The 25290-nt window shown below is 38.4% G+C and overlaps 1 protein-coding gene across 4 annotated transcripts in view; it reads right to left on the reverse strand.

Annotated features, from left to right (window-relative positions):
* Window positions 1–25290, reverse strand: part of APP (amyloid beta precursor protein) — a 199496-nt gene that overhangs the window by 18476 nt on the left and 155730 nt on the right. For all 4 annotated transcript variants that reach the window (XM_072326680.1, XM_072326679.1, XM_072326678.1 and 1 more), the window contains 4 exons: window positions 24567–24695; window positions 22435–22534; window positions 4766–4987; window positions 705–758 (listed from right to left, as the gene is read on the reverse strand). In XM_072326680.1, the coding sequence (XP_072182781.1) occupies window positions 705–758; window positions 4766–4987; window positions 22435–22534; window positions 24567–24695 (505 nt within the window). The remainder of the gene's footprint in view (window positions 1–704; window positions 759–4765; window positions 4988–22434; window positions 22535–24566; window positions 24696–25290) is intronic.

Below are 25290 nucleotides of genomic sequence, written 5' to 3' on the forward strand. Positions count from 1 at the left end.
GCTCTCATCAGTCATTTATAGGTATTCCTAAATGGGAGATGAGGGAAAAACAACTTAGAAAGCAGAAAATTAATATGAAAAACAATCTTTAACTTTTGAAAATTGAATTTATCCAGCAACTCTAAATGTTTGCAACCCAATTCAAGCTAGTCAGACTAGGAAGACACAGGTACCTATGGTACTGAGGGCAAACAATCACCTTTTTCTATTCTATAATAGCATGAATAATTGTCTAGAGGTGCCTTAATTGAATCCAGAGGGACAATACACATATCAACTTTTAGATATCTACAGTTACCTAAGATAAATATCACTGAAAAAAACCTCTGATGTCTCCTGGAATTCCTAAATTATATACACAAATTAGTCATAATTTACACAACACAGTAGACTTGCACTGAGCATTAGACATTTGTCATATATTCCAAAACTGAAAGTGCTCTCTGCAGTCTGGCAGCTTAACAGGAGTGTCTGTTCTGGGTCCCACTCCTGCACGCATGCATACTGAACACCTGGGATACAGACAGCACTCGGAGTCCAGCAGGGTTTTGTGTGCAAACACTTGTCTGAAGTACCAGCTGCTGGTTTGTGATACAGCATTACATTTAAATGGAGGGTTATACCAAAGAAAAGGTGGTCATTTCAGCACAAGCACACCATGCTGGGAAAACACAGGTTAGATAAAAGTCATGCAAATTCTATACCTGGTCGTGTGGTAAGTCCTCTGTCTGCAGCTGGGCGGGCATCAACAGGCTCAACTGGGAAAGTGCAAAAAAGAAAGAAAAAAGTAAACAGAAAATAAGCAAAATCCACCAAGGTGATAAATTCAGCTTCTACTGGGATAGTGTAGGAGACACATACTGCATAAAACAAGTTACAAAAGCAACAGCTAGAGAAGATCTGCCTTCAATTAATGATGGAAATAAAAAGAAGGGATGCACACAACTTTCAAAGAAAGTTCCACAGCTATGTGTCAATTTTACATCATATTCTGGATACAGCTTAAAATGAGAAACTACTGTGATCAAAGAATTTCTGTCTGAAGAGTCAAACTGTATTCCTTACTTGCAGACATCTCTCAGTCACCTGATTAGAAGTGGCAGCAAGAACTGACACCATGAGCTCTTGCAAGCATGTCTTGATCAATGCTGACTTACAAACCACTGAATCCTGACTCCTTATTCCTTTTAAGAGGGATTCTTTACAGCACTAGCTGCAAGGTAAAAGTAAAGTGTGTTTTAAGACTACACTCAATATTCCATTCCAATATGCTCTGAGCTATGCTAGACTTTCAATATCTTTAACTCATTAGGAAAAAGAACTAGCATAAAACTGCTTGCATGAAACTTACCCTTTTATCTAAACACGCAGTTTAGATGAGGAAAATTTCAAATACTTTTACGAAACTTTAAGATTATGTGGCAATTTATCAATCCAATATGTAATTAATATTTCTGAGTGAAAACATAGAAGAAAACAGGCATGGGAAGAAATGACAAATTTGAGGCATGTTTGGAAGTACTTTATCTTGATCGCTTGTATGCAGGTCACTGGATACTTTGAAATTAAGACTTTCTGGCTGCATTACCTTCCACTCTTTTCCACAATTACATTTTGGTTTAAGTATTTCATGCATGGTTCATTAAAAGCAAGCCACACTGCTGTGACTGTGGAGGAAGTGGACCCCAGGTCCTAACCCTGCTAGTTCCTGGATCCAGTGAGCTTGCCTCTCAGATATCAACGGCACCACTGGAAATTATGACAGTAATGCAAGTCTGAAATGAGGTAAACGATCATGCCAGATTAAAGAAAACTATCGCTTTTATAGTGTAGTGATTCTTCATGCTAAGGAAGTCTGAGCTCTCAGCACCCTGGATTTGTGTTCAAGAGGTTTTAAAAATGTAAGGCTTCCAAACTAGAGCAGCATCAACACTTGAACTGGCAACTTGCTGGTAGTCCTCTGGTAGTCCATGTTAAATATAACGGAGCAACTGCTAAGAAGGTTTCAGAGGCAACAGGCCCTTCCTTTTAAACATATTGTGACTTTCTTGATGGTGTTGGTACCATCAGTCCTCACCCAAGGAGTCCTTGGTTCTCTGACCTTCGCTTCCATGCTCAGCATCTCCCAGCAACCTGAGATGCTGACCATCATTAGTATCACAACAGTTAGTCACTCTACAGTATTTGAGGTTTCTATAGCACAGTAATTTTTAACTCACTTGACTTGCTCAGTACTGCATATAACACAAAACACTTCCTGCATCAGTGGATCTTACTGTGTTAAAAGCAGATTATGCAAAGAAACCCTAGGAGAGGGAGAGGAAGGGAGAAAAATGTTTCAATTGTTATTTACTTTGTGCTACTTTCGAAATTATAACAAGACAAACACCAGTTTCTGGGAGCAGTTTAAACAAAGCCTGAGACTGGACCATGGACATGGAGGAAAGCGGGCATGGGAAGTGAGGACAAATGGTGCAGTTTGTCTTGTGATTCTGGAACAGTAAGACGGGAGACGAACACCAAGAAAAAATATGAGTGTGAAATTCCAGTTCTGATACTATGGGCAAGAGAAGACATCTAAAGAGAAAAACAAGGTATTGTAGAAATAATGACATGAACAACACAAATGCTATTTACCAGCATTGTCTGGATTGTTGACAGAGAAGTCAAATGGGAAACAAGAAGGACTTGCAGGGGTTTAAGTCATGAGATGATTTCTAACTGCGCAGACTTAAATGTTAATAATGATTGAACTAATGAAATTGTTTGCCTGCAGGAACTTCATGAGAAAAACAATCCTGGTATCAAAAAACCCAACAACAACCAAACTAATTTAAAGTCATAGAAGCTATAAGATGTTCCCACAGTAAACATTAAGAAGTGCTGCATTATATAGTGCATTAAAATACACAAGGATTCATAATTAAACGGTATGTCATTCATGGCAGAATAATTTTTATTCCTATTTGCTGTCATACATTTTAAAAAGGTAACTACACTCAGAAAACCTGCCAAGGGAATTCAGCATCACACTTGAAGAGCATACCTTTCATTATTAAATTCTGGGCTTAGTCTGGTTCCTGAAGGAACAAAAGGGATTAAAATGTGGTATGTCTGAGTGCACCTGTAGACCTAGTAACTTCTTAATTGGTGACTGACATCAGTACATTTAGGAAGGGAAGGTGGGCAGACTTCAAAAGCTGTTCTTTCTTTCCCCCTCAGGTTTAATGAAAGCAGACAGTGGGCAGAGAATGGATGTCCTGTATGTCTCAACTGTGGGAAAAGTTGTAGTGAGATCTGCTGGAAAATTCCTACAGGACAGATGCCACCAGCTGGACGGTAGTCTGCTCCTGGCAGCCAGCCTCAACAATTGCACTATAGCGAGCCACAGCTGATTCACTAGGAAACTGGAGTTTAGCATGTCATACTGGTCAGTGGTTTGCACTGCTTGCCAGCATTTCATGCAATCCAGCCATTTGCTCTCAGCCAGTCAGCACATCGTGGATCTGCAGCTGTCCTCCAGATACACCCAGAGTCCTCATCACCGTCTACTTTCTTCTAGTTCATGAAGCTGGCCAGTCCATTTGAGTTTGCCCTTCTCCTTTCTGCTGACTTATTGATACTTTACTTTTAGCCCCACTCTCTTCTCTTCCCCTCATATTTGGTATGCTCCCATTTAACTTATTAGTTGACCTCTGCTTACACCTTAGGATGGATCTTTGGCTTCTCTGACACCTGGCTATTACCCACTTTGATCATAAAACTGGTTCTGGCTTCACTGCAAGCATGAAACAGCCCACAGCCTCTCACAGATCGTGTTGGAGAGAGACTGAGAGGAAAGCATACACAGAGAACTGCACAAGGTGAGTGACCAAAATTTACTCTCAGAGGAGGTGGAGCCTAAACCGGTGGTTTAAAAATATTTCTGGAATACTTCACTATCTGCACAACTCAGCTATGCTTGATCCACAAAACACAGATTTACATGGAAAAAACTTCTGTAGCTCTGCCCTTTGTGAAACTAGCGCTCTTCTGCAGAAACAAACCTCCACTGCTGGGATTAACGCAGCACTAATGAGGATGGATTTGAAGTGGTAAAGGAAAACAAGCACGAGAGAAGGAACTTGAACAACATCATCAGAGTTCCTTATGTTTTTAATTAATTGGCTCTGGCACACAAGTGAACCACCAGTTCCAGATTATACATTAATTATTAAAATATTAGGCACTCACTTCAATAGATTTGCCCATGAGCAACATAAAGTATTCCTCAGGGAAGGTATCATCACTAGCTAGCTGCATTGCTGCATATGTGCAAATATCTCTGCAGTACATTCTATATAACCAAAAAAACCTGAAACCAACCCCCAAACCTCTCAGGCTAGGAATGTATTAGATCTGTAGTCATTTTAATGCCAGCAATAAAAAGCTCTACTTTAATGAAAACACTTATTCTATCATGGCACCTGTCTGACAACTTATCTCCCTTTGCTCACTCTCATAAGACACTCACAACATGCTGGAACTTATTTTCATCTGCTTTTAAAGAGATATAAGTTAAACTCTGAAATTTATTGTGTCTCTACACTGACAGTTAAGTCAGAACTCTGTTTAACCCAAGAGACACAGCAGGCAGACCAGCTCTGAAACTTAACAGCTGAGACTTCTTACATCAGAAATATGCCAGTTTTCAAAGAGAAAATGAAAGAATCATCATAAAATACAATTGAGAATATTCTGTGTCTTCTCCTTCTATTGCTCCTACCTTCATTTTCAGTATTGGCTGGAACAGAATCAACACCAAAGGGATGCCATGGCTGAAGGTCATCTAGACTGAACTCTCCGTCCACTGGAAGAAGTTCAACTGTGGTCTTAGTTTCCGTCAATGAAGGCATGAGAGCATCATTTCCATAGCTGATTCTAGGTTCGCTGATCATATTGGCCAGAACATCGTCAGAGTAGTTTTGCTCTTTTTGAAGCAATTCATCTGCAAGGAAATGGACACAGAAATTATCTAAACAATCCAGCATTTCTGTATGCCTATTCCCAGGGCTATTATAGTAGAAATTTACGGTCATGAGATCCTACTTTATTGTGACAAAGAAAAACATCAAGAGTTGGAATAGTTGAAATGATGAGGAGTACCACTGCTAAGTCAAGCATTTTTTAAACATCAACCAGAACCGTTCAGTACTGTTTTCTAACCATGCAACACCACAGATCACAGGGTTGTGCTTTACCAGTCCCTGGATTCTTCCCCACTACTTTTAAAAGAAGCACAAATCAGCTACTTTCAACTCAACACATTCTCGTACCTCAACATGCAAGAGGTCCACAGGAAAGAATATCTTTGTTATTTTCCCTTCTTCTGAAATATTCACTAACAAACACTCACTATTGCTCTTAAATCATATATCACCACAACAGTTATTGTATTAAATTGGGCTTGCTATAACACTGAATCTGAAGAAAAGTTTATTCTTTAAACAATGTAAGTTTACTAAAACTGAAGTAGTTCTTTTCTAACAATCTTAAGTGATATTAAGCATCTGCAAACAAACTGGGTTGTTTTTGTTTTTGGTGGTGTGTAGCTGTTTCTGCTTGTTGCTGTTTTTGTCTTTATTTATTTATCTATTTATTTATTTATTTATGTTGTGGTTTCTTTGGGGACTACAGCAAAGTGAGAACAATGAAAGCACTTTCCAGCTCCAACTGAAGTATAGGACAGATTATTGAACTCAGTGTTAAAAATACGCTTGGAGGTTGTTTGGGTGTGCTTCATTATTCCAACTCCTTTCTTAGATCAAAGTTCATCCACTCTTGATCTTCTCCTTTGTTGTCTTTGTTTCTTTAAGCAGTGGTACATTACTTGTACGCACTTTGAAGGAACTTGGTGCACAAGACCGCTTTCTAGTAAGCTAGTAAGTGCTATGAAGAAGGTAAGTAATTGCTAATAATACATCAATGTAATTAGTATGCAGATGTTAAAAGTTCTAAATAGTTCAGAATTGAAGCCTGTAAGTGTTAACACTAGTAGAGTCCAAGTGTTTGCACACGAGTACACATGTGACTGTTGATGATACAATAGCTTTTCTTAAGACTGGCTTCTCTTTTCATTTCATTAATGATTACATCACTATTACTGCTTCACATCCACATCTGAAACACGTAGCAATTCAGGGACAAGAATCACCACTGTATTTTGCTAGACCCCTTATGTAGTAACGCTGTAGGGGCTCTCTCATTTCCTAGCATCCTCAATGAGAAATTGCATCTGCATTTCTAAACACACCAGAACTTTACAGACACAAGTGCAATCCTTTGAGTCATATTTCCCTCTTGAGCATACACAACAGCACACCACCCACAGCAGCACACAGTACCTACATAGTAGCCCCCAACAATGATTGCCACCAATTCAAGAGCATTAGAGTTGGCACTGCTCCACTACCTCTCTCAGTGATGACACATCTAGGCTCTGCTTTGTATTATGTCTCTGAGAGCTGATGGAACTATGACAGCTAACTACTACTACTTCAGAATCAGAACATCAAAACTGAACAGAAAGTTACAGCCCAAACCCCGGGGCCAGCACAGGCCTTAAATCTTGCAAATTGATGTTTAATTACCAATTTTCCTATTGAAGCAGTAACCACATTAGTAGACAGTAAGCCAACATTACTGCTAATGTGTACAGAAAATTAAATTTTGCCAGTGAATTTGTTCATAAGAAGGACTTAGTAGGACACTACAGAATGCCTGCTGAACGCTGAATTATTTTTCCATTTACGTTCACTTTCTTGAAAACAACATTATTTCATAAGTTGTAACTTGATATTCTAAGCAGATGTATCACATGGCATATGTTGATTTTTATTAGTTGCAAAAGATGTGACTTATCAAAAAAGGAGCTGGATGTTAGTAGCCTGTATAAAAAATCTAGTTTCCAAATGCCAGGTGCCTTGCAGGGACTCAGGGGTGACACCTGCTGAACACATTATGATACCAAGTTATGGCTGATCACAGAAAAGATGAGTATCACTGGGAATCTAAGCTCCTGCAAACCAGGAACTGATCTGAGGTGCAACTTGCCTCATCCTCGCTGTCCTCCTAGTGTCTGCAGATTCTGTGTGACAGTTGCAGAGCTGCAGCCTCAGCAGTAGAGGCACAGATGTGCTGTGCTTCACACACCCCTTTTGTTTCTCCAGGTAGAGTCAGTCCTTCATGACTTGTGCACCAGCACCACACCATGCTTTCCCTGCCTTGCTCCTCCCTGCTGACACACACTGTGTGACCTACAGACAGCTCCTGCCCCTGGAGGGCAACATGCTTGGAGGGGAGGAAGCAGAGGGAGCAGGACCTGCCCTCCAGCATGGCGACCCATGCTCCATGCTCCAGGGGAATGCCACAGTGGAAGTACAGCAGAACCCACGGGGCTGCAGAGATGGATGCCAGACTCACATCATTGATACCGTCACTACAGATACTGGGAGGGCCAAGTACATAAAACCTCTCAGTGCTGCTCAAATGGGTGTGAGCTGTCACCAGCTCTTGCAGGCTCCATTGTTTGCTACTCAGCTGTGGCACACAACACAGACATTAACCAACTAGCACAACAGATCAAGTGAGGCAAACAGATATTACAATAAGCAGATTATGATTTCATTCATTTTACAAGCAGGGAGACAATGGCCAAAACGAATCAGCCCATCTGACATGATGAATCAGGCACTGAACTATGGTGAGAAATAAGAAGCTCCTTGCTTAAGAACTGTGCTTGAGTCCATCGGACCAAGGCATCTGTATCTGCATTGAGTAAACGATTTGCAAACAATCGTTTCAATCTCCAGGCTGTTAAAAAAGTTTGCCCTAGGATTTCCAGTTATCGACACTAGCTGGCAAGTCCCAAGATTGATTCTTTCAGTGTTGATTTTGTTCAGAGTATTGATGTCCACTTGCATTGTCATCTACGCTAATAGAAAGCTATATAGCCTCATTGTTACCCATCAATAAAGTACTCCCTCCCTTTCTCAGTTGCCAGTTCAATTTCCCCACCCCAGAAAAGACAATTCCCTAAATAACTAGAGAGTACAGATGCAGCTGGAGGCTAGCATGTGCATTCAAGGCTGTTTCAGGGGTTTTCTTTGTGCAGTGAATGTCTTCATTATTAGGTGCCGAAAATACACAGATTCTAGGCTGCTTTTCAAAATTTCATCTCCCCTCAAACCAACAGGACAAAAACCCTCATGACAACCTTCCTATAATAGGCTTGTTGTTGCTCATTATCTCTTTGTAACATTCTGTTAAGTCCTGCCAGAGAAAAATAAGGAGGATGGTGAAACATTTTTTTCCATTTTGAGAGCATGAGCTCAACAGTAATCATGACTTCAGAGAAAACAATAACAACAACAAAACCCCATTAAATTGGGACCTCAAATCTCCCAGCAGCTGGATTTGGTGTGAAAGTGCAACTGCTCTACTAATAGGAAGCCTGGGACTTGTAGCATGGCCACCTTCTGGCATCCAAACTCATCCTTCATAGGATGAAAGAGGCTCAGTTACGCTACTTCAATAAAATACTTCTTAGACTTACTGGCTTTTGTAAGGAAGTTACGCTCACTGCAGGCATTCCCTGATGGGTTATTACAACTAAACAGTAGCATCAAGGAGAAATGAAGCAAAATATCTTTGGGACATTAGGTACAAGAGTATGATGGCTGCAATCTCCTTTCAAGATTAGTCTCTTGTCCACTTCTGAGGAAAAGGGGAACATGGAGAAGAAGAAAGCAAATTCACTGGAAACATCTGGTGGACGTTGGGTTGTTTGAAAGCAGTTCATTTACAACATCCCTTGGCTTTCTAAGAGCACTGTAATAGTGAAGACCACACCAAATCCTACTAGAGGTGATAGAGCAGCACAGCCCATGATATTCTTTCACTGGAGCTTTACACTTTATTGGTATACAATACTGTTTACCACACTGGACTCTGTTGTACTTAATCCACCTCCTAGGTGGCATAGATACAATGAGAAAAGTTTAACAGAGAACATCCTTACTTGCTGCTCTAGAACACAAGCAATTCACTAATTATCTTTCAAGTAATCATTTTTATTTAATTGATTATTTTAAATTTCCAAAAGTATTTACATCACTGCTTTGCTTTGTTTTCTTTTGTTGGTGGATACCTATCAGACAAAAAGCTCCTACCTCATTATCACAAGCACAACTCTTGAATCTGCTTAAAAGTAACTTCGAAACTGGCAGTCAGAATTTTGGAAGGTCTGTTTGTCGATTTAAGGTTTAAAATCAATTTAGAAAAGAAATGGACTCAAAACACCCCTTCTAAGTACTAGTTAAGACACCTTCAAATTACATGTATGCCATAGTTTCAGCCCAAAAGCAAACTTCCTTTTAAAAACCACATATGCATCATAGACTGCATACTGATTCAGCAAATAAACGCTTGGGAACCAATTCAAACAAACTGCAGCAAAAGCAGAGTCTTATTGCCTCACAATCACCATCTTATCAGTCAACACTCAGTGAGAAATAACCACGTGGTCCTCCCAAAGTTATAGCTGCTTTTGAACATGTGCTTTCAAAATGACAAATTTAGAAGTGTCAGCAACCCCCTTACTATTCCCAATGGCAGAAATTAGGAGCATCTGAGTCACAGTAATCGCCTCATTTGCACCTGCACATGTATTATCTTATACCATTAGGAAGATAGTTTAAATCAAGCAAATGTTTCTATGTCATAATTAGGACTACTAAGAGCAATTCTATAATCATTTATAATAATGCATGTGGTAAGATGTAATGTGGCTAGATGAAGCTATCAGTTGTATGCCTACTTTATGGGCTAATTCAGTACACCTCAGTTCATAATCCTCAACACAAGCGTTTGCTCAAAGGAGTAGGATGGATGTAATATAGCTAGTTTTTAACTAAGTTTGAATGTCTGAATTTTGTCAGCTGTATAAATCAAAACACCCCGAACTGCTAAATGTGAAAACAATACCTCCTTAGAGGCTTTGTATTGGTGAATACTTTAAAACAAAATGCAATATTTACCTGAACATCTGCACTTGTATTAGAGCTCCTGTATCAACTGACAACACATACTTCTAACCAATAGTTTACGCTGGTAGTATTGTCACAAAACAGATGTATTTCACATTCAGGAAGCACAAACATTTCTCCAAAAGACACCTCTAGTGAGACACAAGGTAAATACAGATTTGTGTAAGCAACTCTGAAATGCAAAGTGAGGATTTCACAGCTAACTTTTTTGGTCCAAAGTCCTTTTTGTACCTGCAGTGAACGCAAATTCTACAAGTCAAAAAGGTAGTTAAGTCACTCACATATCCTGTAGATTTCATATATGAAGTTTACTGCATCAAATAGGATTTTCTCCTTTGAGATGAAAGAAAATGCCAGAAAATAGTGTCTATTTCCTCCAGCCTCTGTCCAAGTTAGAGGAAATTTCAAGCATGTGCTTAAATTTAATCCTATTTGGTTTTCACCGAACCATAAGGAGCTAAACTCCACTAAATTCCAAGCAAGTAATTAGTCTTAGGTGTTCAGCTGAATCAGGTATCATACGATGATGTTACATACTGCTAGATGTCATAATTATCAAGCTGCACTATCAAGCTGCAAAACACAATTATGCGGTGTTCAGTGCTTAACTGATGCATTTTAGTGCTACAAGACAAATATAATTTAGAGATCAATTCTGATGAGAACTTTATTGAAAATGACCTGCCTACAGGAAGGCACGAGTGGTTTCATTTGTCTGTAGGCTTTGAAGATGATGATAAAGAGTGATGTACTGTGTCAATCCCGTGAAACACTGGAGATGAACCCAGCCTACCCATACTGACAAAAAAATTACATTAGATCCATCAGATCTAGACTTGCTCTCTTATGGCTAGCCTGTGAAATTACATCACAGGCCCTCTTATCTGGAAACATTTACAGTGCATTATGTCTTTCTCGGGGTTAAAAATGAGACTGAAAGAGCAAGAACCAAAGAAAACAGCATTTCACAATTCTTATTTTATATTCTGTAGAAACACCACCACTAGGGCAAAAGTAAGCAGCAGCAGCAGTCTTTCAGACTTAGAAGATTCTTACATGTATGGCAATCTCCATAAGGTGAAAAGGCTCTTCAAGTTCTCAGAAAATGAGATCTGAAGTATCATGAAACAGTTGACTTATATTTTTTCCCTTGAAATAAGGTAATAAAAGAACCATCCCAGGGCCTTTAAAAATAAATAATTAAAAATTTAAAGAATTGAACTTAAAAGAAAATACATCTCTGAACTTGAGAACAGTTGTAATGTTTAGAAATATATTAAAAAGAATGGCTGTAATATAAAAAGAATGTTCCTAATACATTAAAAAATTACAAATTTATCTCTTTTTTTCCCATTTCTTACTGCTTATGCCACTTCAGCATATACAGACTTCAACACTTCCCAAATCGTATTGTAAAAACAACCCATATGAGTACTCTCCTGTAAACAGAAACATGTAATAACACCCCACTTAGATTTGCATTTCAGACTAATTTGACTTAAGTTATTCATAATAATAATAATAAAGATGTTTAACTTAGATACAAATTAATTGTCTTACAAGTAGATCATACTACAAAAAATCTTCTGGCAGTTCAAACGATGAGAAAGTGTGGAAAACCAAATTCAGCAAAACACTTATCAGCTGGTTCTGCTACTACACAGAACTACTTCTGTTACTACATAATCTCAACATGATCTAGGTTTTCCCATTAGAGATGGAAAGCAATGCCAGTTCACTTTTGTACATGGCTGTGCAGTTTCAGAGAGGCTTGGAAAGAGGTGCATGAGAATTTCCACACCACTACACTGGTGAAGAACCAGAAACATCCGCCTCCCGTTTTTTCCCACAGCTTGTTATAAATCTCTTGAAATTCTGCCTATTTTTATATGAAGGCTGCTGTAGCCTTCAGTGCAAGAATGCTGTAATTACTATAAGCTCTTAGCTACTTAACAGCTGAATGCATTGTTAGATAAATATTGATGTATGGCTATAGATAGGTACACATTCATAGTTTAATAGTGAGTCATCTAAATCATGACTGCATTTCCCCTTTAATTAAAAGCAGAGTATTACAGAAAATATGTGGGTTAGAAAAACACCAGAAGCTTATGTTATTTCTCCAAAAAAAATATTACTGAATAGAACTGAAAGACACTGCTCTTCCCTTTAATGACTTCAAGACTCTTTAACCATTTCTATTGTCTCCTTCTTTACTTCTCACATCCACTTCATTGAACTCGATTAACTTAGTAATTTCATTTATTTATTCACCATTCTTGCCAGCTATGAGCAAGAGCCTACATGCTGCACTCATAAAACACTGCACCAGTGGAGGTGACTGCTGTCACTACTGCTGAAATGTAACACCCACCCCTCACTGCGCTCACTTCCCCCGTTTGGTCTCCAGAAATGCTCAGCAAGTGGTGTTAGTGAATAAGGGTGCCATTTTTTCTGCGTAGAGGAATTCAGTGACACAGCTTTCCCTCATCTGCACTTCCATGTCAGATGCCATTCTGTCCATCTCTGATGTGACCAACAGGATACAATAGGAAGCTTTACTTTTAAAGCAGCCATCATATAACATAATCCTGATCCACATAAGGCACTGTGCGATTTATTTCTATGTTATTTAATTATCAGCCATATTCACTTGCCAATCTTATAACAGATGGTAAAACTCAAACCCAGAATACAGCCTTCAACTCATTCTAACACCTGAGAGAAGTCAGTTACCTATTATTTACTATAAACTCTTCTACAGGTCACTGTACAAATCCCAGAGATTTTTTTTATTTTTTTCTGATGTGTACTGAACTCTTTGGGAAGCTTGGAAAACAACAAATAATGCATAAAAATACACACATTCTAACATTTTGAAGTTTCAGTTTGTTGTATCCGATTCCCTTGGACATAAGAGAGCACTGTACATTTGACTCACTTCTAGTAACTTAAATCAGAACTAAATGGAACTGCGCAGCATCTGCTTCAGACAACATACTTTTAGCACTTGATAGGCTAAATATAACTTAGGCTAAGTATTCTAAAGAAAAATGTTTGTTAAGCATAACAAATATATGGATTTAGTGGGATATGATCTATACTGACATCTTCTTACACCATATCTCATATGTATGCTCTAATAGGAGGAAGCAGAACAGTGAGAGGACCGGACTCCCCCCATAGCAAGCACAATTCATTTTTCAATTAAATTAGGCATATGAGAATTGAACAGCAGGAGAAAGCTGTGCTGATGAAAAATTGCTTCATTTGTAATCCCGTGTGCATGGTAACTACATTGTGGAGATTACTGTAATATTTCCATCAATCCAGACATTCTGCAAAGTCAAATATCCTTAACTCAGTAATTTTTTTTTTTTCTCTTTTTAGCCTAACAGTAAGAGCTTGCCTGGCAAGAATACATCAGATACTCTTGATTATAGTAAGTGCATGTGAATTTTCACTGAGCACAAGCGAAGATAAAGTCATGGCCAAATAGAGTAAAATTTAGCACACCACTGGCACTAGAGGCATACTTAGACCTACCCATCAGGATGTCTGCTTATGGTTATGCATTTCAGACTTTAGTGCTTAAACTCCTCTGGATAGCAGTTCCCAAGACTTGCTCTGGGAACAGCAACTGACACACTAGTTCAATAGCTTTTGCAGACAGCCTGTAACTAGTTCTGGGTGGATACCTCCAATCTGCTAACATGTAAGAATTAAGATGATTAATTTGCTTCTTTCACAATCAAACACTCCCTGTTAGGAGTCTGATCTTAAACTGAATGACATTTGTAATGCAGTAGCAAGTAAGACTTGGAAGCTGTTGTTAGAGTGGTTGTACTCCTATGATTTTGGGCTGCTTCAGCACTCACAGACACTTGCATTAATAACTCAGTTTATAGTGACAGGAAGTTTGGCTGAGGTGACTCAGTCCCCATTAATTAACAAAGGCTGGGATAGATGAGCACAGTGAAGGTTTCATCTCCCCACAGTTCCAAACCTTTTTGAAACAGCTGTGAAACTTTGTCATTATCCTTTCTAGATACAAATTCTGCCTTTTATAGGCACACGTATCCATGAATTAAATTGCATGCATAGCCAATAAACCAAGGAAGTTTCAATAACTAAGCATATTGACACTTCTGTAAGTGGACAGTGTTTTCGGCAAAATAGTGCCTCTCCCACCTGAATGGAACCCATTCATTCACAAAGTCAAACAATTCCAAGCCAGCCTTCTCTTAGATCACACTTGCAAGCTGGACAACTTCAAGATTTTTTCAGACTTGTCATCCATCTAATGAAAGAATGACATTTTATATTTGGCACATGATGAGCGAACTTATTAGTTCCTTAAAGCATAGTGGCAGAAGCAATACAGGAAATACAGAGAGAATGGGAGAAGCCATCCTGCTTCACAGAGCAGTAAATAAGGCTTTAGAAAAAGGTCCCGGTTTAAGCAATTTGTGAAAAATTTCAGTACCATAATGTGCTCTATTTGTATCATCTCGTAAATGAGTGTTCCAGCTTTTCTTTGCATTCATACTAAAAGAGCAAGTAAATCAAATCAATTATATGTCTATGGACATATCTGCAACTATGAGTTAATGGTGACCTACAAAGCTTTCTAATACCAAACAAATTCAGTATATTGATTTAAAATAAATCAGATATATATTCACCTTTTTCTACAACTCTGTTTTCTCCAAAGAGAGGCATGTGAAATGGCTGGAGAAAGCCTTGTGCAGCCATTTATCTCATTAGCAATATCTGCAGATCTGGAGAAAGCTGGTTCCTTTACTGCCTAAAGTCGTTTTCATGATATTTATGAGATTAAAAGGGGGCTTGCGCTTAGAAAAATCAAGATTCACATCTTTCCTCAAGAACACTAATGCTCATGAGCAAATACAATGGACCATTTAGCTACAAAAGATGGAGAGGATATAGTATGCTACTAATGAAAGCATTTGAGAACATCAGTGTCAGCAAAGTGCACTTAGGTCTATTTTAAACATCTTCTATTCTCTGCCTAATTTTCTACGACAGTTAAATAAGCTAGACAGAAAAATACGAGAAGCTTAGAAGAGGAAAATGTTGGATCTGTTTCCCAGTTTTTTTTTCCTTTCCTCCAAAGTTGTAGGAGGGGACATATTTTACTAGCAGAAAGAGTTGAGTCTCCAACTTGGAGTAGTAACAGGTTCGTCAGTTCTGCCAAGCCAGTGGAATGCAGAATTTACAAAGGCTCAGCAACAGACTGTTGTTCCAGCTGGTGAGTACCTTTCCCTATTAAAATACAACACAGTAAAGGCAAGCATCAGTTGATTCCCCTCATAAACAATGCGTTGCCTTCCTCCAAGAAACAGCTCAATGGTATTTTGCTGTATTTCAAATATTAGAGAATGAAGTGGCAAAACTGGTAGCTTAGTGCATACTGTAGGGTTATGATGAAGCAAAAAAACTTTAAAAAGCTGAATTATACATATAAACTAGCCAAATGATTTTAAAACCAATGTCCTTTGGTGGAAGAGGTCCTAGTTAGTTATAAGCATTCCAGCAGGCCTGTATCATGTCAGTATTTAAGCACATAAAACTGCTATAGGTAACATGTAAAGTTTAATACATGATTCATTTGCTTTTGTGTGAGAACTCCATGCTATCTTTAGTCCGTGATTTAGCAATATATTTTTTGCTCAAGTACTAATAAATCATCTATTCAGTGAAATATTGTAAGATTTCAAGGGAGATTAAAAAACAAAGAATCACAGCATAGAAAAATCTTTTTTTTTTTTCTTTGGAAGCCTTCAGTTAGTACTGGAAGTCACCATAGGGTCATCTGTGCAAAACCACATTCTCTGCAGGCCACATTCAACTGTTTCTTCCAGTCACATTATTCTCTTGGGCAAAGGCATCAGAGCAGAACTGGAAGGGCAGGAAGCCTGTATGAAACAGACCAGATGCATAGAAACTCTCTCCTGAATCTTAGAACACAAGATTTACAATACCTTAGATTAAGATCTGCATTTAATTGTGCTACTTACAAAAGATCTGTTCTTAGTTTATGGAGAATTTTCTCTATGGTGTAGAAACATTCATCAAACCTGAATAGAAAAATTACTTCCAAGGAAAAATGTGCCAGTTTTAAGGAGCTGCGAGAGGAAATACAATGCATATGATTTGGCAAAAATGACCATTTCCTTGCATCCAAAATCAAAGATGCTGCTTCCTAAGAACTAGACAAGTGCCTGGGGGAATTTAGAAACTACAGCTCCAGGTGACAAATGTGACCTTTGGAATGGTGGAAAATACAAGAACTTAGCAGGAACTGGCCAACCTTCTTCAAGTGCGGATTTTTCTAACTATTGCAGATGCAGATTGGATTTATGGCTGCTTATCCTAGGTGAAAGGTTCAACTCCATTTGATTTCATTTAAAAAGACAAGAAGAAATGTGAACTGGAAAGTATGGATAACTAGAAGCACAGAGAAACTGCTTCAGAAAAAATAATTCTTCTTTGACTCTTCATCTACTCATAGACAGTGCCTCTATTTATCAACCAAGCTAAACTCTCCATTGTCTATTTCAAGATCAGTCAGAGACCACGCTTATACTATGAAGAATTGGATCAAGAATGTAAATATTGATAACTGAAACGGTCCTTACAAAATGTGAGTTAAAACACTACTGCAGACAGACCCCAGATGATTTGAAGTGACTAAATTTAGCAGGTTTGTCAACTGGTGCAAAATCTTAACTGTGCTTAGGAGGTGCACTACAGACGACAGTTCCCTACCCAACTCTGTGCTGATTCACTGAACTTAGTCTGCTCCAGCATAGAAAAATCCTAGGGTGTTTACTCATTTATGATCCATGCTTCAGCACCCTTGTTTTCCTTCAACAATAACAACAACATAAGACACTTTAGCCACACTGGTACATGACGTGAACTGTACCCAACTGTTACCAGTACTTTCATCTCTGTTTTAAAGGAAGACTAGAACTGATCCCTAACTTTTTGCTAATAAATTCATGACCATTGAGCATTTTCAAGATGCTCCTTAATATTTTATAGCTTAATATAATAAACTTGAGTCATAAGGTAATTACTGTTCTTACTTGATATATGAACTATACCTTACAACATCATTTTAAAAGCTACTGACACATATATGTCAACTTCCCTTTATTATTCTGATACCTTAAATATGGCAGCATAAGCTCAATGATTTTAAATATTATTTCTGAAGACGGACATCTCATCATTCAGCTAAATCTTAAGTTAAAAAGAGGAAATGCCAAGAAGTTCCACTGTAGTCTGAAAGACATCACTTGATTACATATTCAAATCATAAGACTTCAAGGGGAAGATGAGGAAAACAATCACAAAAGAAATGGCACCATCAGAACAGATACAGAATTTGCTTTTGGGAAAAACTCAAGGGTTTGTTTTGATTCTGCAAAGTAAATCCCCAAACCACAGTGGTTTTCATTTTGGACTTTCAGCCTGCAGCAAACAGCTAAAACCCTCACAGCTTTCTAAGAAGGATACCAGAAAAGGAACAGAGAAAAACATCCTAACTCAGCTTGTGGCAGGAAATGCAGCGAGGCTGTGGATTGACCATAAGTAAATTAGCAGCTAGAAAATCAACAGCTGGTTTTAGAAATGCTTAAACACCAGATGTAGCTCAGCAGTTCAGTAACAGCAGTTCAGTGTAGTCTGGTTATCCAGGCTACATGTGCAAATGCAAACTGACTGGTATAGGGACCTAATAGTTAAAGAGAAAGGGTTAAAAGAAAGCAAATCTTCAATGCCTTTAGTCTGTGCCTTGTCCTATATTTACAGCTGTCACACTTTAAAAAATACTTACAAATCTTCACAGAAGTTGTAAACTAAATTCTTTTGCTCAAATGCTAAGCTGGAGCTTACAAATAATTCAAATGGCACATGAACCACCACACTCTGTATGCATTTGAATGCAAGTAATGATCTGGAGTCTATTTGGGTTTGTCCACTCCCTCTGCCATACAACAAGTGTGCTGCAGAAGAACAGGATAGACACAATGGAACAGAATAATGAGGTAATGGCAGCTTGATTTTATTTGCCAAGGGACAAATGAAATCATATTCTCTTACTTATTACTTGCTCATAACTCATAACTGGATGGCTCAGGGCTGCTTATGATACTGCTGAGTTAGTTGGTGGTGCTAAATATTTCATCAGTGGGGGGCTAGAAAACATGGACTTGAGGACATCAGTTTGGAAACAGAGCAGCAAAGACAATTAAATATTCAGCTCATTCCCTACCCATTTGACTAATACACAGAACTCCACTGAAGCTTCTTATTTGGAAGCAGTGCTGGCTATGCCACTCCTGGCAATAAATTGACTTTTACATACATGGATAAGCAGCCTAATCAAATAAGGATTTAAAGCAAGATGTGCTAAAATAAACTGCTGATTTCTATTAAAAAGTCCACCATTGCTTTCTCTGAGGCTTTATACATAGTAAGGTTATAGAGGGAAACAGAGGGTACAAATAGCAAGGTAGATAACCTTGCAGCATGCAAATACCTCTTCTTAGAATTTCTGGGCCACTCTTTTATTCATAATCATAATCCTTGTGTGTGAGAAACACCATTTAATGCCAAGGACTACTTCAGTTGCAGAGAACGACCTGCTTTGTAGCACATTTGCATCACTACAGTTTGAGAAATTATTTGCAGCCAGAATGATACAAGGTCTCCTACACAAGCCGTCTGCCTCTGTTTTCCAAGCTCCATCATAAAAATCACAGTCAGAAAAACCCCTCCCTGCAACTCCTGCACTGATCCTTTATCCCTCTGCCTCATCTTGAAGTCTAGATTGGCAGCAGTATTTTTCCTTACACATCTCGAGTCTTCTGCGACAACACATGCTTGCCATCCTGATGTGGCCCCTTATTTCATTTAAGACATACTTTCTATTCCTCAGAGTACTTGTGGTTCTTCCTATGCATCTATATACTCATTTTCTATTTAAGCCAACAAACATAAACAGGTCACAAACAAATTGCAGATAAAGGCTACAGCTGTCTTCAGTTTTATCTTAACTTCCTGACACATTATTTGCTGGAGTTTATAGAATCAGAAAATGGCTTGGGTTGAAAAGGGCCTCAAAGATCATCCAGTTCCAACACGTCTGCCGTGGGCAGGGCTGCCCCCCACCAGCTCAGGCTGCCCAGGGCCCCATCCAATCTGTCCTTGAGCGCCTTCAGGGATGGGGCACCACAGCTTCTATGGGCAGCTGTGCCAGCGTCTCACCAACCCCTGAGGAAAGAACTTCCTCTTAACAGCTAACCTAAATCCCCTTCCCTTAGTTTAAAATGAGTCTCCTCTTCCTATCACGATCTACTCATGAGGTCTCCCTGGAACCTTCTGTAGACTGAGCAAGCCCACTTCCCTCAACCTTTCTTCATAGGAGAGGTGCTCCAGTCCTCTGATCATCTTCATGGCCCTCCTCTGGACCTGCTCTAACAGTCTTCCTTGTGCTGGGGGCTACAGACATGGACACAGAACTCCAGATGAGGCCTCACAAGGACAGAGCAGAAGGGGACAATCCCCTCCTTCCCTTTCCTGATGCAGCCCAGGACGCAGCTGGCCTTAGGGTCAGCAAGTGCACACTGCTGCTTTCTGAGATTACAAACCTCAAAAATATCTTCTATTTAAAAGAAATTATGTATGTTCAAACTGGTAGACTGCAATTCATACAATCAACAAGCCACCAATTAAAATAATCTTCGGACTGCTGAAGAAGAAAACACTCTCCATGAAATCACTAAGTCCCAGAAACAACTCTGCATTCTATTTCATATAATTCAACTTCTCTGCATAAAGATCTCAAAAACAACAGAGATTCTAAGGGGGCACCTCATCTCCACATGCATTTCCAGTGAAAGAACACCACCTACTTCCCAGGGGTGAATCTTGTTAGCAGTCTTTCAGGTAGACATGAGGAAAAAAAATAATTAATTTAGTTTGTATACATAAAAATATATACATCATAAGCCCTGAGATTCAAATCTGTCAACAGCTGGTCATGGAGAAACTGTTCAAAATGGGACATAATATTTCTAGCATTGAGAAGATCTAGTCAAAAGCAGCACCTTCTTGTGGAGAAGTTAAGCACAAAACATGAATTCACAGAAAAGTAGGTCTTGTCTGTCTCGCTGCTCATAGAACCACTTGTTTAATCTAGTGAAAAAGTAATTGTGTCAGAACTGTGTATTCTAAAGCAAAGATGATTCATTTCTCAAGGTGAAAACTGTTCACAAAGAACACTGCAGTCAAGTGTGGAACTAGAAACCAAAAGCATAATGAACAAGGAAACTCAACTAAAATATAAGCCATTTCAGTTGGAATCACAGCAGCCTGAGAGAACTACTACTTTCAGCTGTTTCCATACATTTAATTTATTAGTCACACGCTGTGTGCCTGCAATAGTTTTACCAAGGTATTTTCAAACTTGGTCACTGACCTGGACTTTCTAAGCCACTGGTTCCAAAGAAGGTATTTAATAAAACATTTGTCTTTTTAATGATAGTTGTAGTATTTCTTGGGGAACATTAAAAAGTGCAATTTTATAAGTATTTTACTTCTTCACAGATTCTGCGGCAGTATTAGATCTCCTTTTCCGTGCGTATAGGAAGAGTACCGAGGCTAAGAAGTTCATTAATTTCAGAACATATCTGAAGTTGGTTCATCATTGTACTTAAAGGTAGAAAGATACTGCCTTCTTCAATAGAAAGGAATGACATCTTAGAACTTTCTTTAAAAGCAATATGTATAATCAAGTATAAAGTCAATGTTACCAAGAAGGAGAATGTTTATCCGGAATGAGAATAAACTTCCTTCTCTATACAGCAAATTATTTTATTTAATAAAGACGAGATATAATAGTGTAGTCTTTAAGTTTTGCTGCCTGATTAAATCCCAGTATAAGAACATATTTTTCATTGTTTTACATTTTGCAATGCTCTGAAGAAACGACACTATATCCAAAACCACCCCCCAAATTAAAATCAAGGTAGGGAAAAATATCCTTCAGAGTCTGATAAATTCTTAAGTCCTCTCGTCTTATTAGGACATAATACCCTACTAATTTTAGCCTCTTTTTGTCCTAAAGATTAGTATTACATTTGAGATTAGGAGTCAGATTTTTGTAAACCACTTAGCAGTTAACAGATTTCAGCTCCCATGTCTCTTCAATGCCTCTGAAATTCCCATTCCATTTCAGTTATTAGGAAGGAAAATTTAGATGCATGTTCTCACCAATTAACTTTACCAATAATAGAAGAAATTGAAACTTCAAGCAAAAACAGAACCAAGGGAATGACAGTTGTGGGTGAAAAAAACACCCTGAACAACTGAGTATCTCCAATACCTAATATCAACTGGTCTTTTCCTGAAGAAATTATACACTCTCAAAGTATCAACGAGGCTTTCATTTGAATGCTTCTCTACAACTGCAAACTGAGACTGTTGTTTGTGTCTTGTAATTATGAAGAACAGAAGAACATAGTTGAATTAACCTCTCTCTTTTTGCTCCCCTAAACACCTCCCCAGCTCAGTTTTCTGAGCTCATCCCCAGCTTTCCTAAGCTACCTTGCAAGCAAACACATCTGCTTCCTAATCTGTGCTTTTGTTGCAGCAGAATCCACCACTTCTCTCTGTCCTTACTGCAGCGGCACAGCTCACTGCCTTGTTTCATAAATAAATAATTTACCAAATAAATGCGTGACTGTAAGATACTGCCAGGTTGTATTTAACAACTTCTAGTTGTCACCTACATTTTTCTCAAATTCTTGCGCATTTAACTATTCTTTAGCTGGGGGATTTCCCAAATGTCTGCATCAATTAAAGTAAACGCCACATCAAATTAAATATCTAAACCTAGGAAGGATTTAATAAAGCTGCTGATTGTTAGCAGCTGCTTCCATATAGCACGGAGGCTCCAAATGTATATTAACATATTACAGGGAATATATTAACAACAAAGGCCTATGACTATGTTCCTGCATAGATTATACAGGAATTAATGAAGTCTACATATAGTGATAATGAAACTGCATTTTAAAGAAATAGGAAATCTCTGAAAGCAAATTATGAACAAGCCTTTCCATTTAGTCTGTCTGATAGTTCATATTCACTAGTCTATATTCATTATAATTTGATTTATAATTTAAGAACGCTGGTAAGTTAGTCCCATTTGTCAGCTGGGACAGCATATCAATAGAAGTAAGATGCTGCAATTTAGCTTTTTTTTTCCTTATCTCACAAGCATTTTTATTTTCCACATTAACAGTCTGCATACCGACTTCATCCTGGATCTCCTCAGCTACAGCAGGCACATTGTAGAGGAAGGAGAGAGACTGATTCATGCGTTCATATATCACACGTAGATGTGTCATAACCTAAAGAAATAAAAATATTTTAAGGAGGGGAATATCATTAATAGTAGTTATTATCAAAAAATTTACATTTTATTTTATTTTATTTGCAAAGCAAGACAGTTTTAATTTGAAGCAGGAATAATATTCTCCAAGTGCTGAAATTGTCAAAAGTGTCGCGATATTCACCTCCGCTACACAAAATACTGTGCTAGACTCTCCTCTGTAGCAAACACCTGAAACACCATGGGAATGGAATAACTTAAAGCAGGAATTTACATTTGCTGTGGGGGTACACAAACAACTATTGTAGCAGAAACTCACAGCCTCGTTTACTCTCCAATAATGTGTACGCTTCCCCAGTGCTGTAACCTTCCGCATGTCATTCAAGCCAAGTGAGATGCAACTGATTGCTGGATCAAAATGTGCCAGCTGTTATTTTTTTTTCCTTTCTTCTTATTCTAATACTGCAAAAAAGAAACAGCTACTCCCTGAAGAAAAACTGAATGCACTTGATAAAAGCATTTGAAAATATCTCAAAAAATATTTCCAACCAGAAGCATTACTGTGTTGTCCCAGGTGATTCAAACCCTTGCCTCAGGTTGTGCCTGCATGCTGCTATGGGTAGAATTTCAACATACCACAATAATCTTCCCCAGAACACTCTGCAAGTATCACCTCTCTTCAAAAGAAAGGGAAACAGAGGCACATCTTGGAAGACTCAGACTACTGACAAAGGCAATTAAGCCCAAACAGGAAAATAGGTTACATACAGCAATTTCAGTGAAAAAAATATATGCTTCTGAACATTTATTTTATTCTTTTTCCCCCATTTTCCACTGAAATAAAAACTCCCTGGTAGATCCTCCAGCCTACATTCCTTCAACCTTCTGACCTATTCAAGAAGTGAAGATGTTACGGAAATACACATTCCTATGGCAATATACAAAACAATAACTATTTCCTGTACCTAAATGTCACTTTCCATTCTTCACGTGTGCTGCCAGTTTGTAGTCTGCAAAATTCCATTGGTTTTTGAGATTTAACAAGTGTTTTAGGAATTAATGTAAAATGTAAACGGACATGCTATAATATTTAAGAGAAAAGAAAACCAAGTTCGCTGCAGAAGATGTTTAGAAGTGTGCATTTTTAACTCTAGCAATTTCAAGCTAGCATGATCTCCATGTACAAGTCTGGCTGAAATAGCTGCTTCATAATTCTAATATGCAAATCACGCCATTCAGTGAGGTATATGGCTTTGATTTGGCTTTTAGCAATGCCAATCAGTTCATAACTGTGTGGCTGGAACAGAGCTTCCTACTGCATCCTGCAGAGGGAACAGAGGCAGATTCTGCAGATTACAGCACACACTTTTAGCAGCTTATCCACTTTGCCTACAATTTTAATTGCTGTTTTGATAGCCAGCTATATCTTCCGTGTTTGTTTTTTTTTTGCTTCCTCACCCTCCATGATTTACTAAAATAACATAAAAGCTGTTCCAAAGCACACACGTTGAGGACTGCAGTAGTTAAAATGCCACAAACTACCATGCACATTTTTAAAAACTATGTTAAACTCGAGTGCATTGCAGTAATCACATTTATAGACACTACAAGTACCTCTGCAGTGACTACAAAAAGACTGGTTGCAGTCAGATGGTTGTTCCACTTCAGGTTTTGCTGCTTCAGCTGAGTGAAGTATAACCATATGTGTTAGCTAAATCTACTGCAGACATTTTCCTTGAGGTATTATTTACCAAAGCAGTAATAAAAGCTCTGGGCATTACTGCTCTGGAGGGCTCCTTGGGAAGTGCTCATGACTGGCTCACTGTTCTGATAGACAGAATACCTGTTTTTCAGTTCTTTTCAGAAGATAAATGACACCCACACGACTCCTACATCACTTTGTCTTGATCTTCTGCAGGAAAGCAATTTATTTTTTATTGCATTTAAAACTGCCCACAGAAAGTAGTCAGATGTTTTTTAAAAAGTAAGCTGACAGAAAACTCACAATGGTTATGAGAAATATGACCCCACTAACCCTCAGTGGGGATTACCTGAGATCTAATTTGGGCAGCTTTCTTAGGGTCTACCATCCGGACATGTTCAAAGTGTTTGAGAGTATGTTGCCTGTCTTTCTGCTCAGCACGCACATACTTCTTCAGCATGTTGAATACGTGACGAGGCTATAGGGAAGAAACAGGAAACAAATGAGTTAAATTTAGAACAACACATGTTTTAGTTCCATACATTGGAGGTATGCACCAAAAAAGGAGCACAGAACAACTATTATGTTGCATGCTCAACTGAGATTGATAACCATGAACTATCGTTAAAACTGCAAAAGACTAAAACTGGTTTTATTAACCAGTACCAACTATCAAATAGAATGCATCCAGAATCAAACCAGAAGGTTAATTACCTGCTCAGGAACTGCATGAGATCAACTGAAAACACCATTCTGTCAAAGCCAAGGAGTAATCAGATAGATTTGACTGCAAAACTTTTTAAACGAATGACTGTGCATTGCAGTAATCACATTTATAGACACTACAAGTACCTCTGCAATGTTGTCCTACTAATACAGCTAGGCAAGCAGAAAAAACAAAGAGAAAAAGAATATCTGAGGTATGGAGGGTGCACATCCTCTCCAAGTACCCAACTTGGGTATCAGATTTAAAAAACAACAACAACAAAAACAAAAAGCCCCAAACCTATGTATACATTTCAGGTGGCTTTAATTACTAAAAGCCATTAATTATATGCCTCAATGCATACAAC

The sequence above is a fragment of the Excalfactoria chinensis genome, chromosome 1 (assembly GCF_039878825.1).
Source record: "Excalfactoria chinensis isolate bCotChi1 chromosome 1, bCotChi1.hap2, whole genome shotgun sequence".
Lineage (NCBI taxonomy): Eukaryota > Metazoa > Chordata > Aves > Galliformes > Phasianidae > Excalfactoria > Excalfactoria chinensis.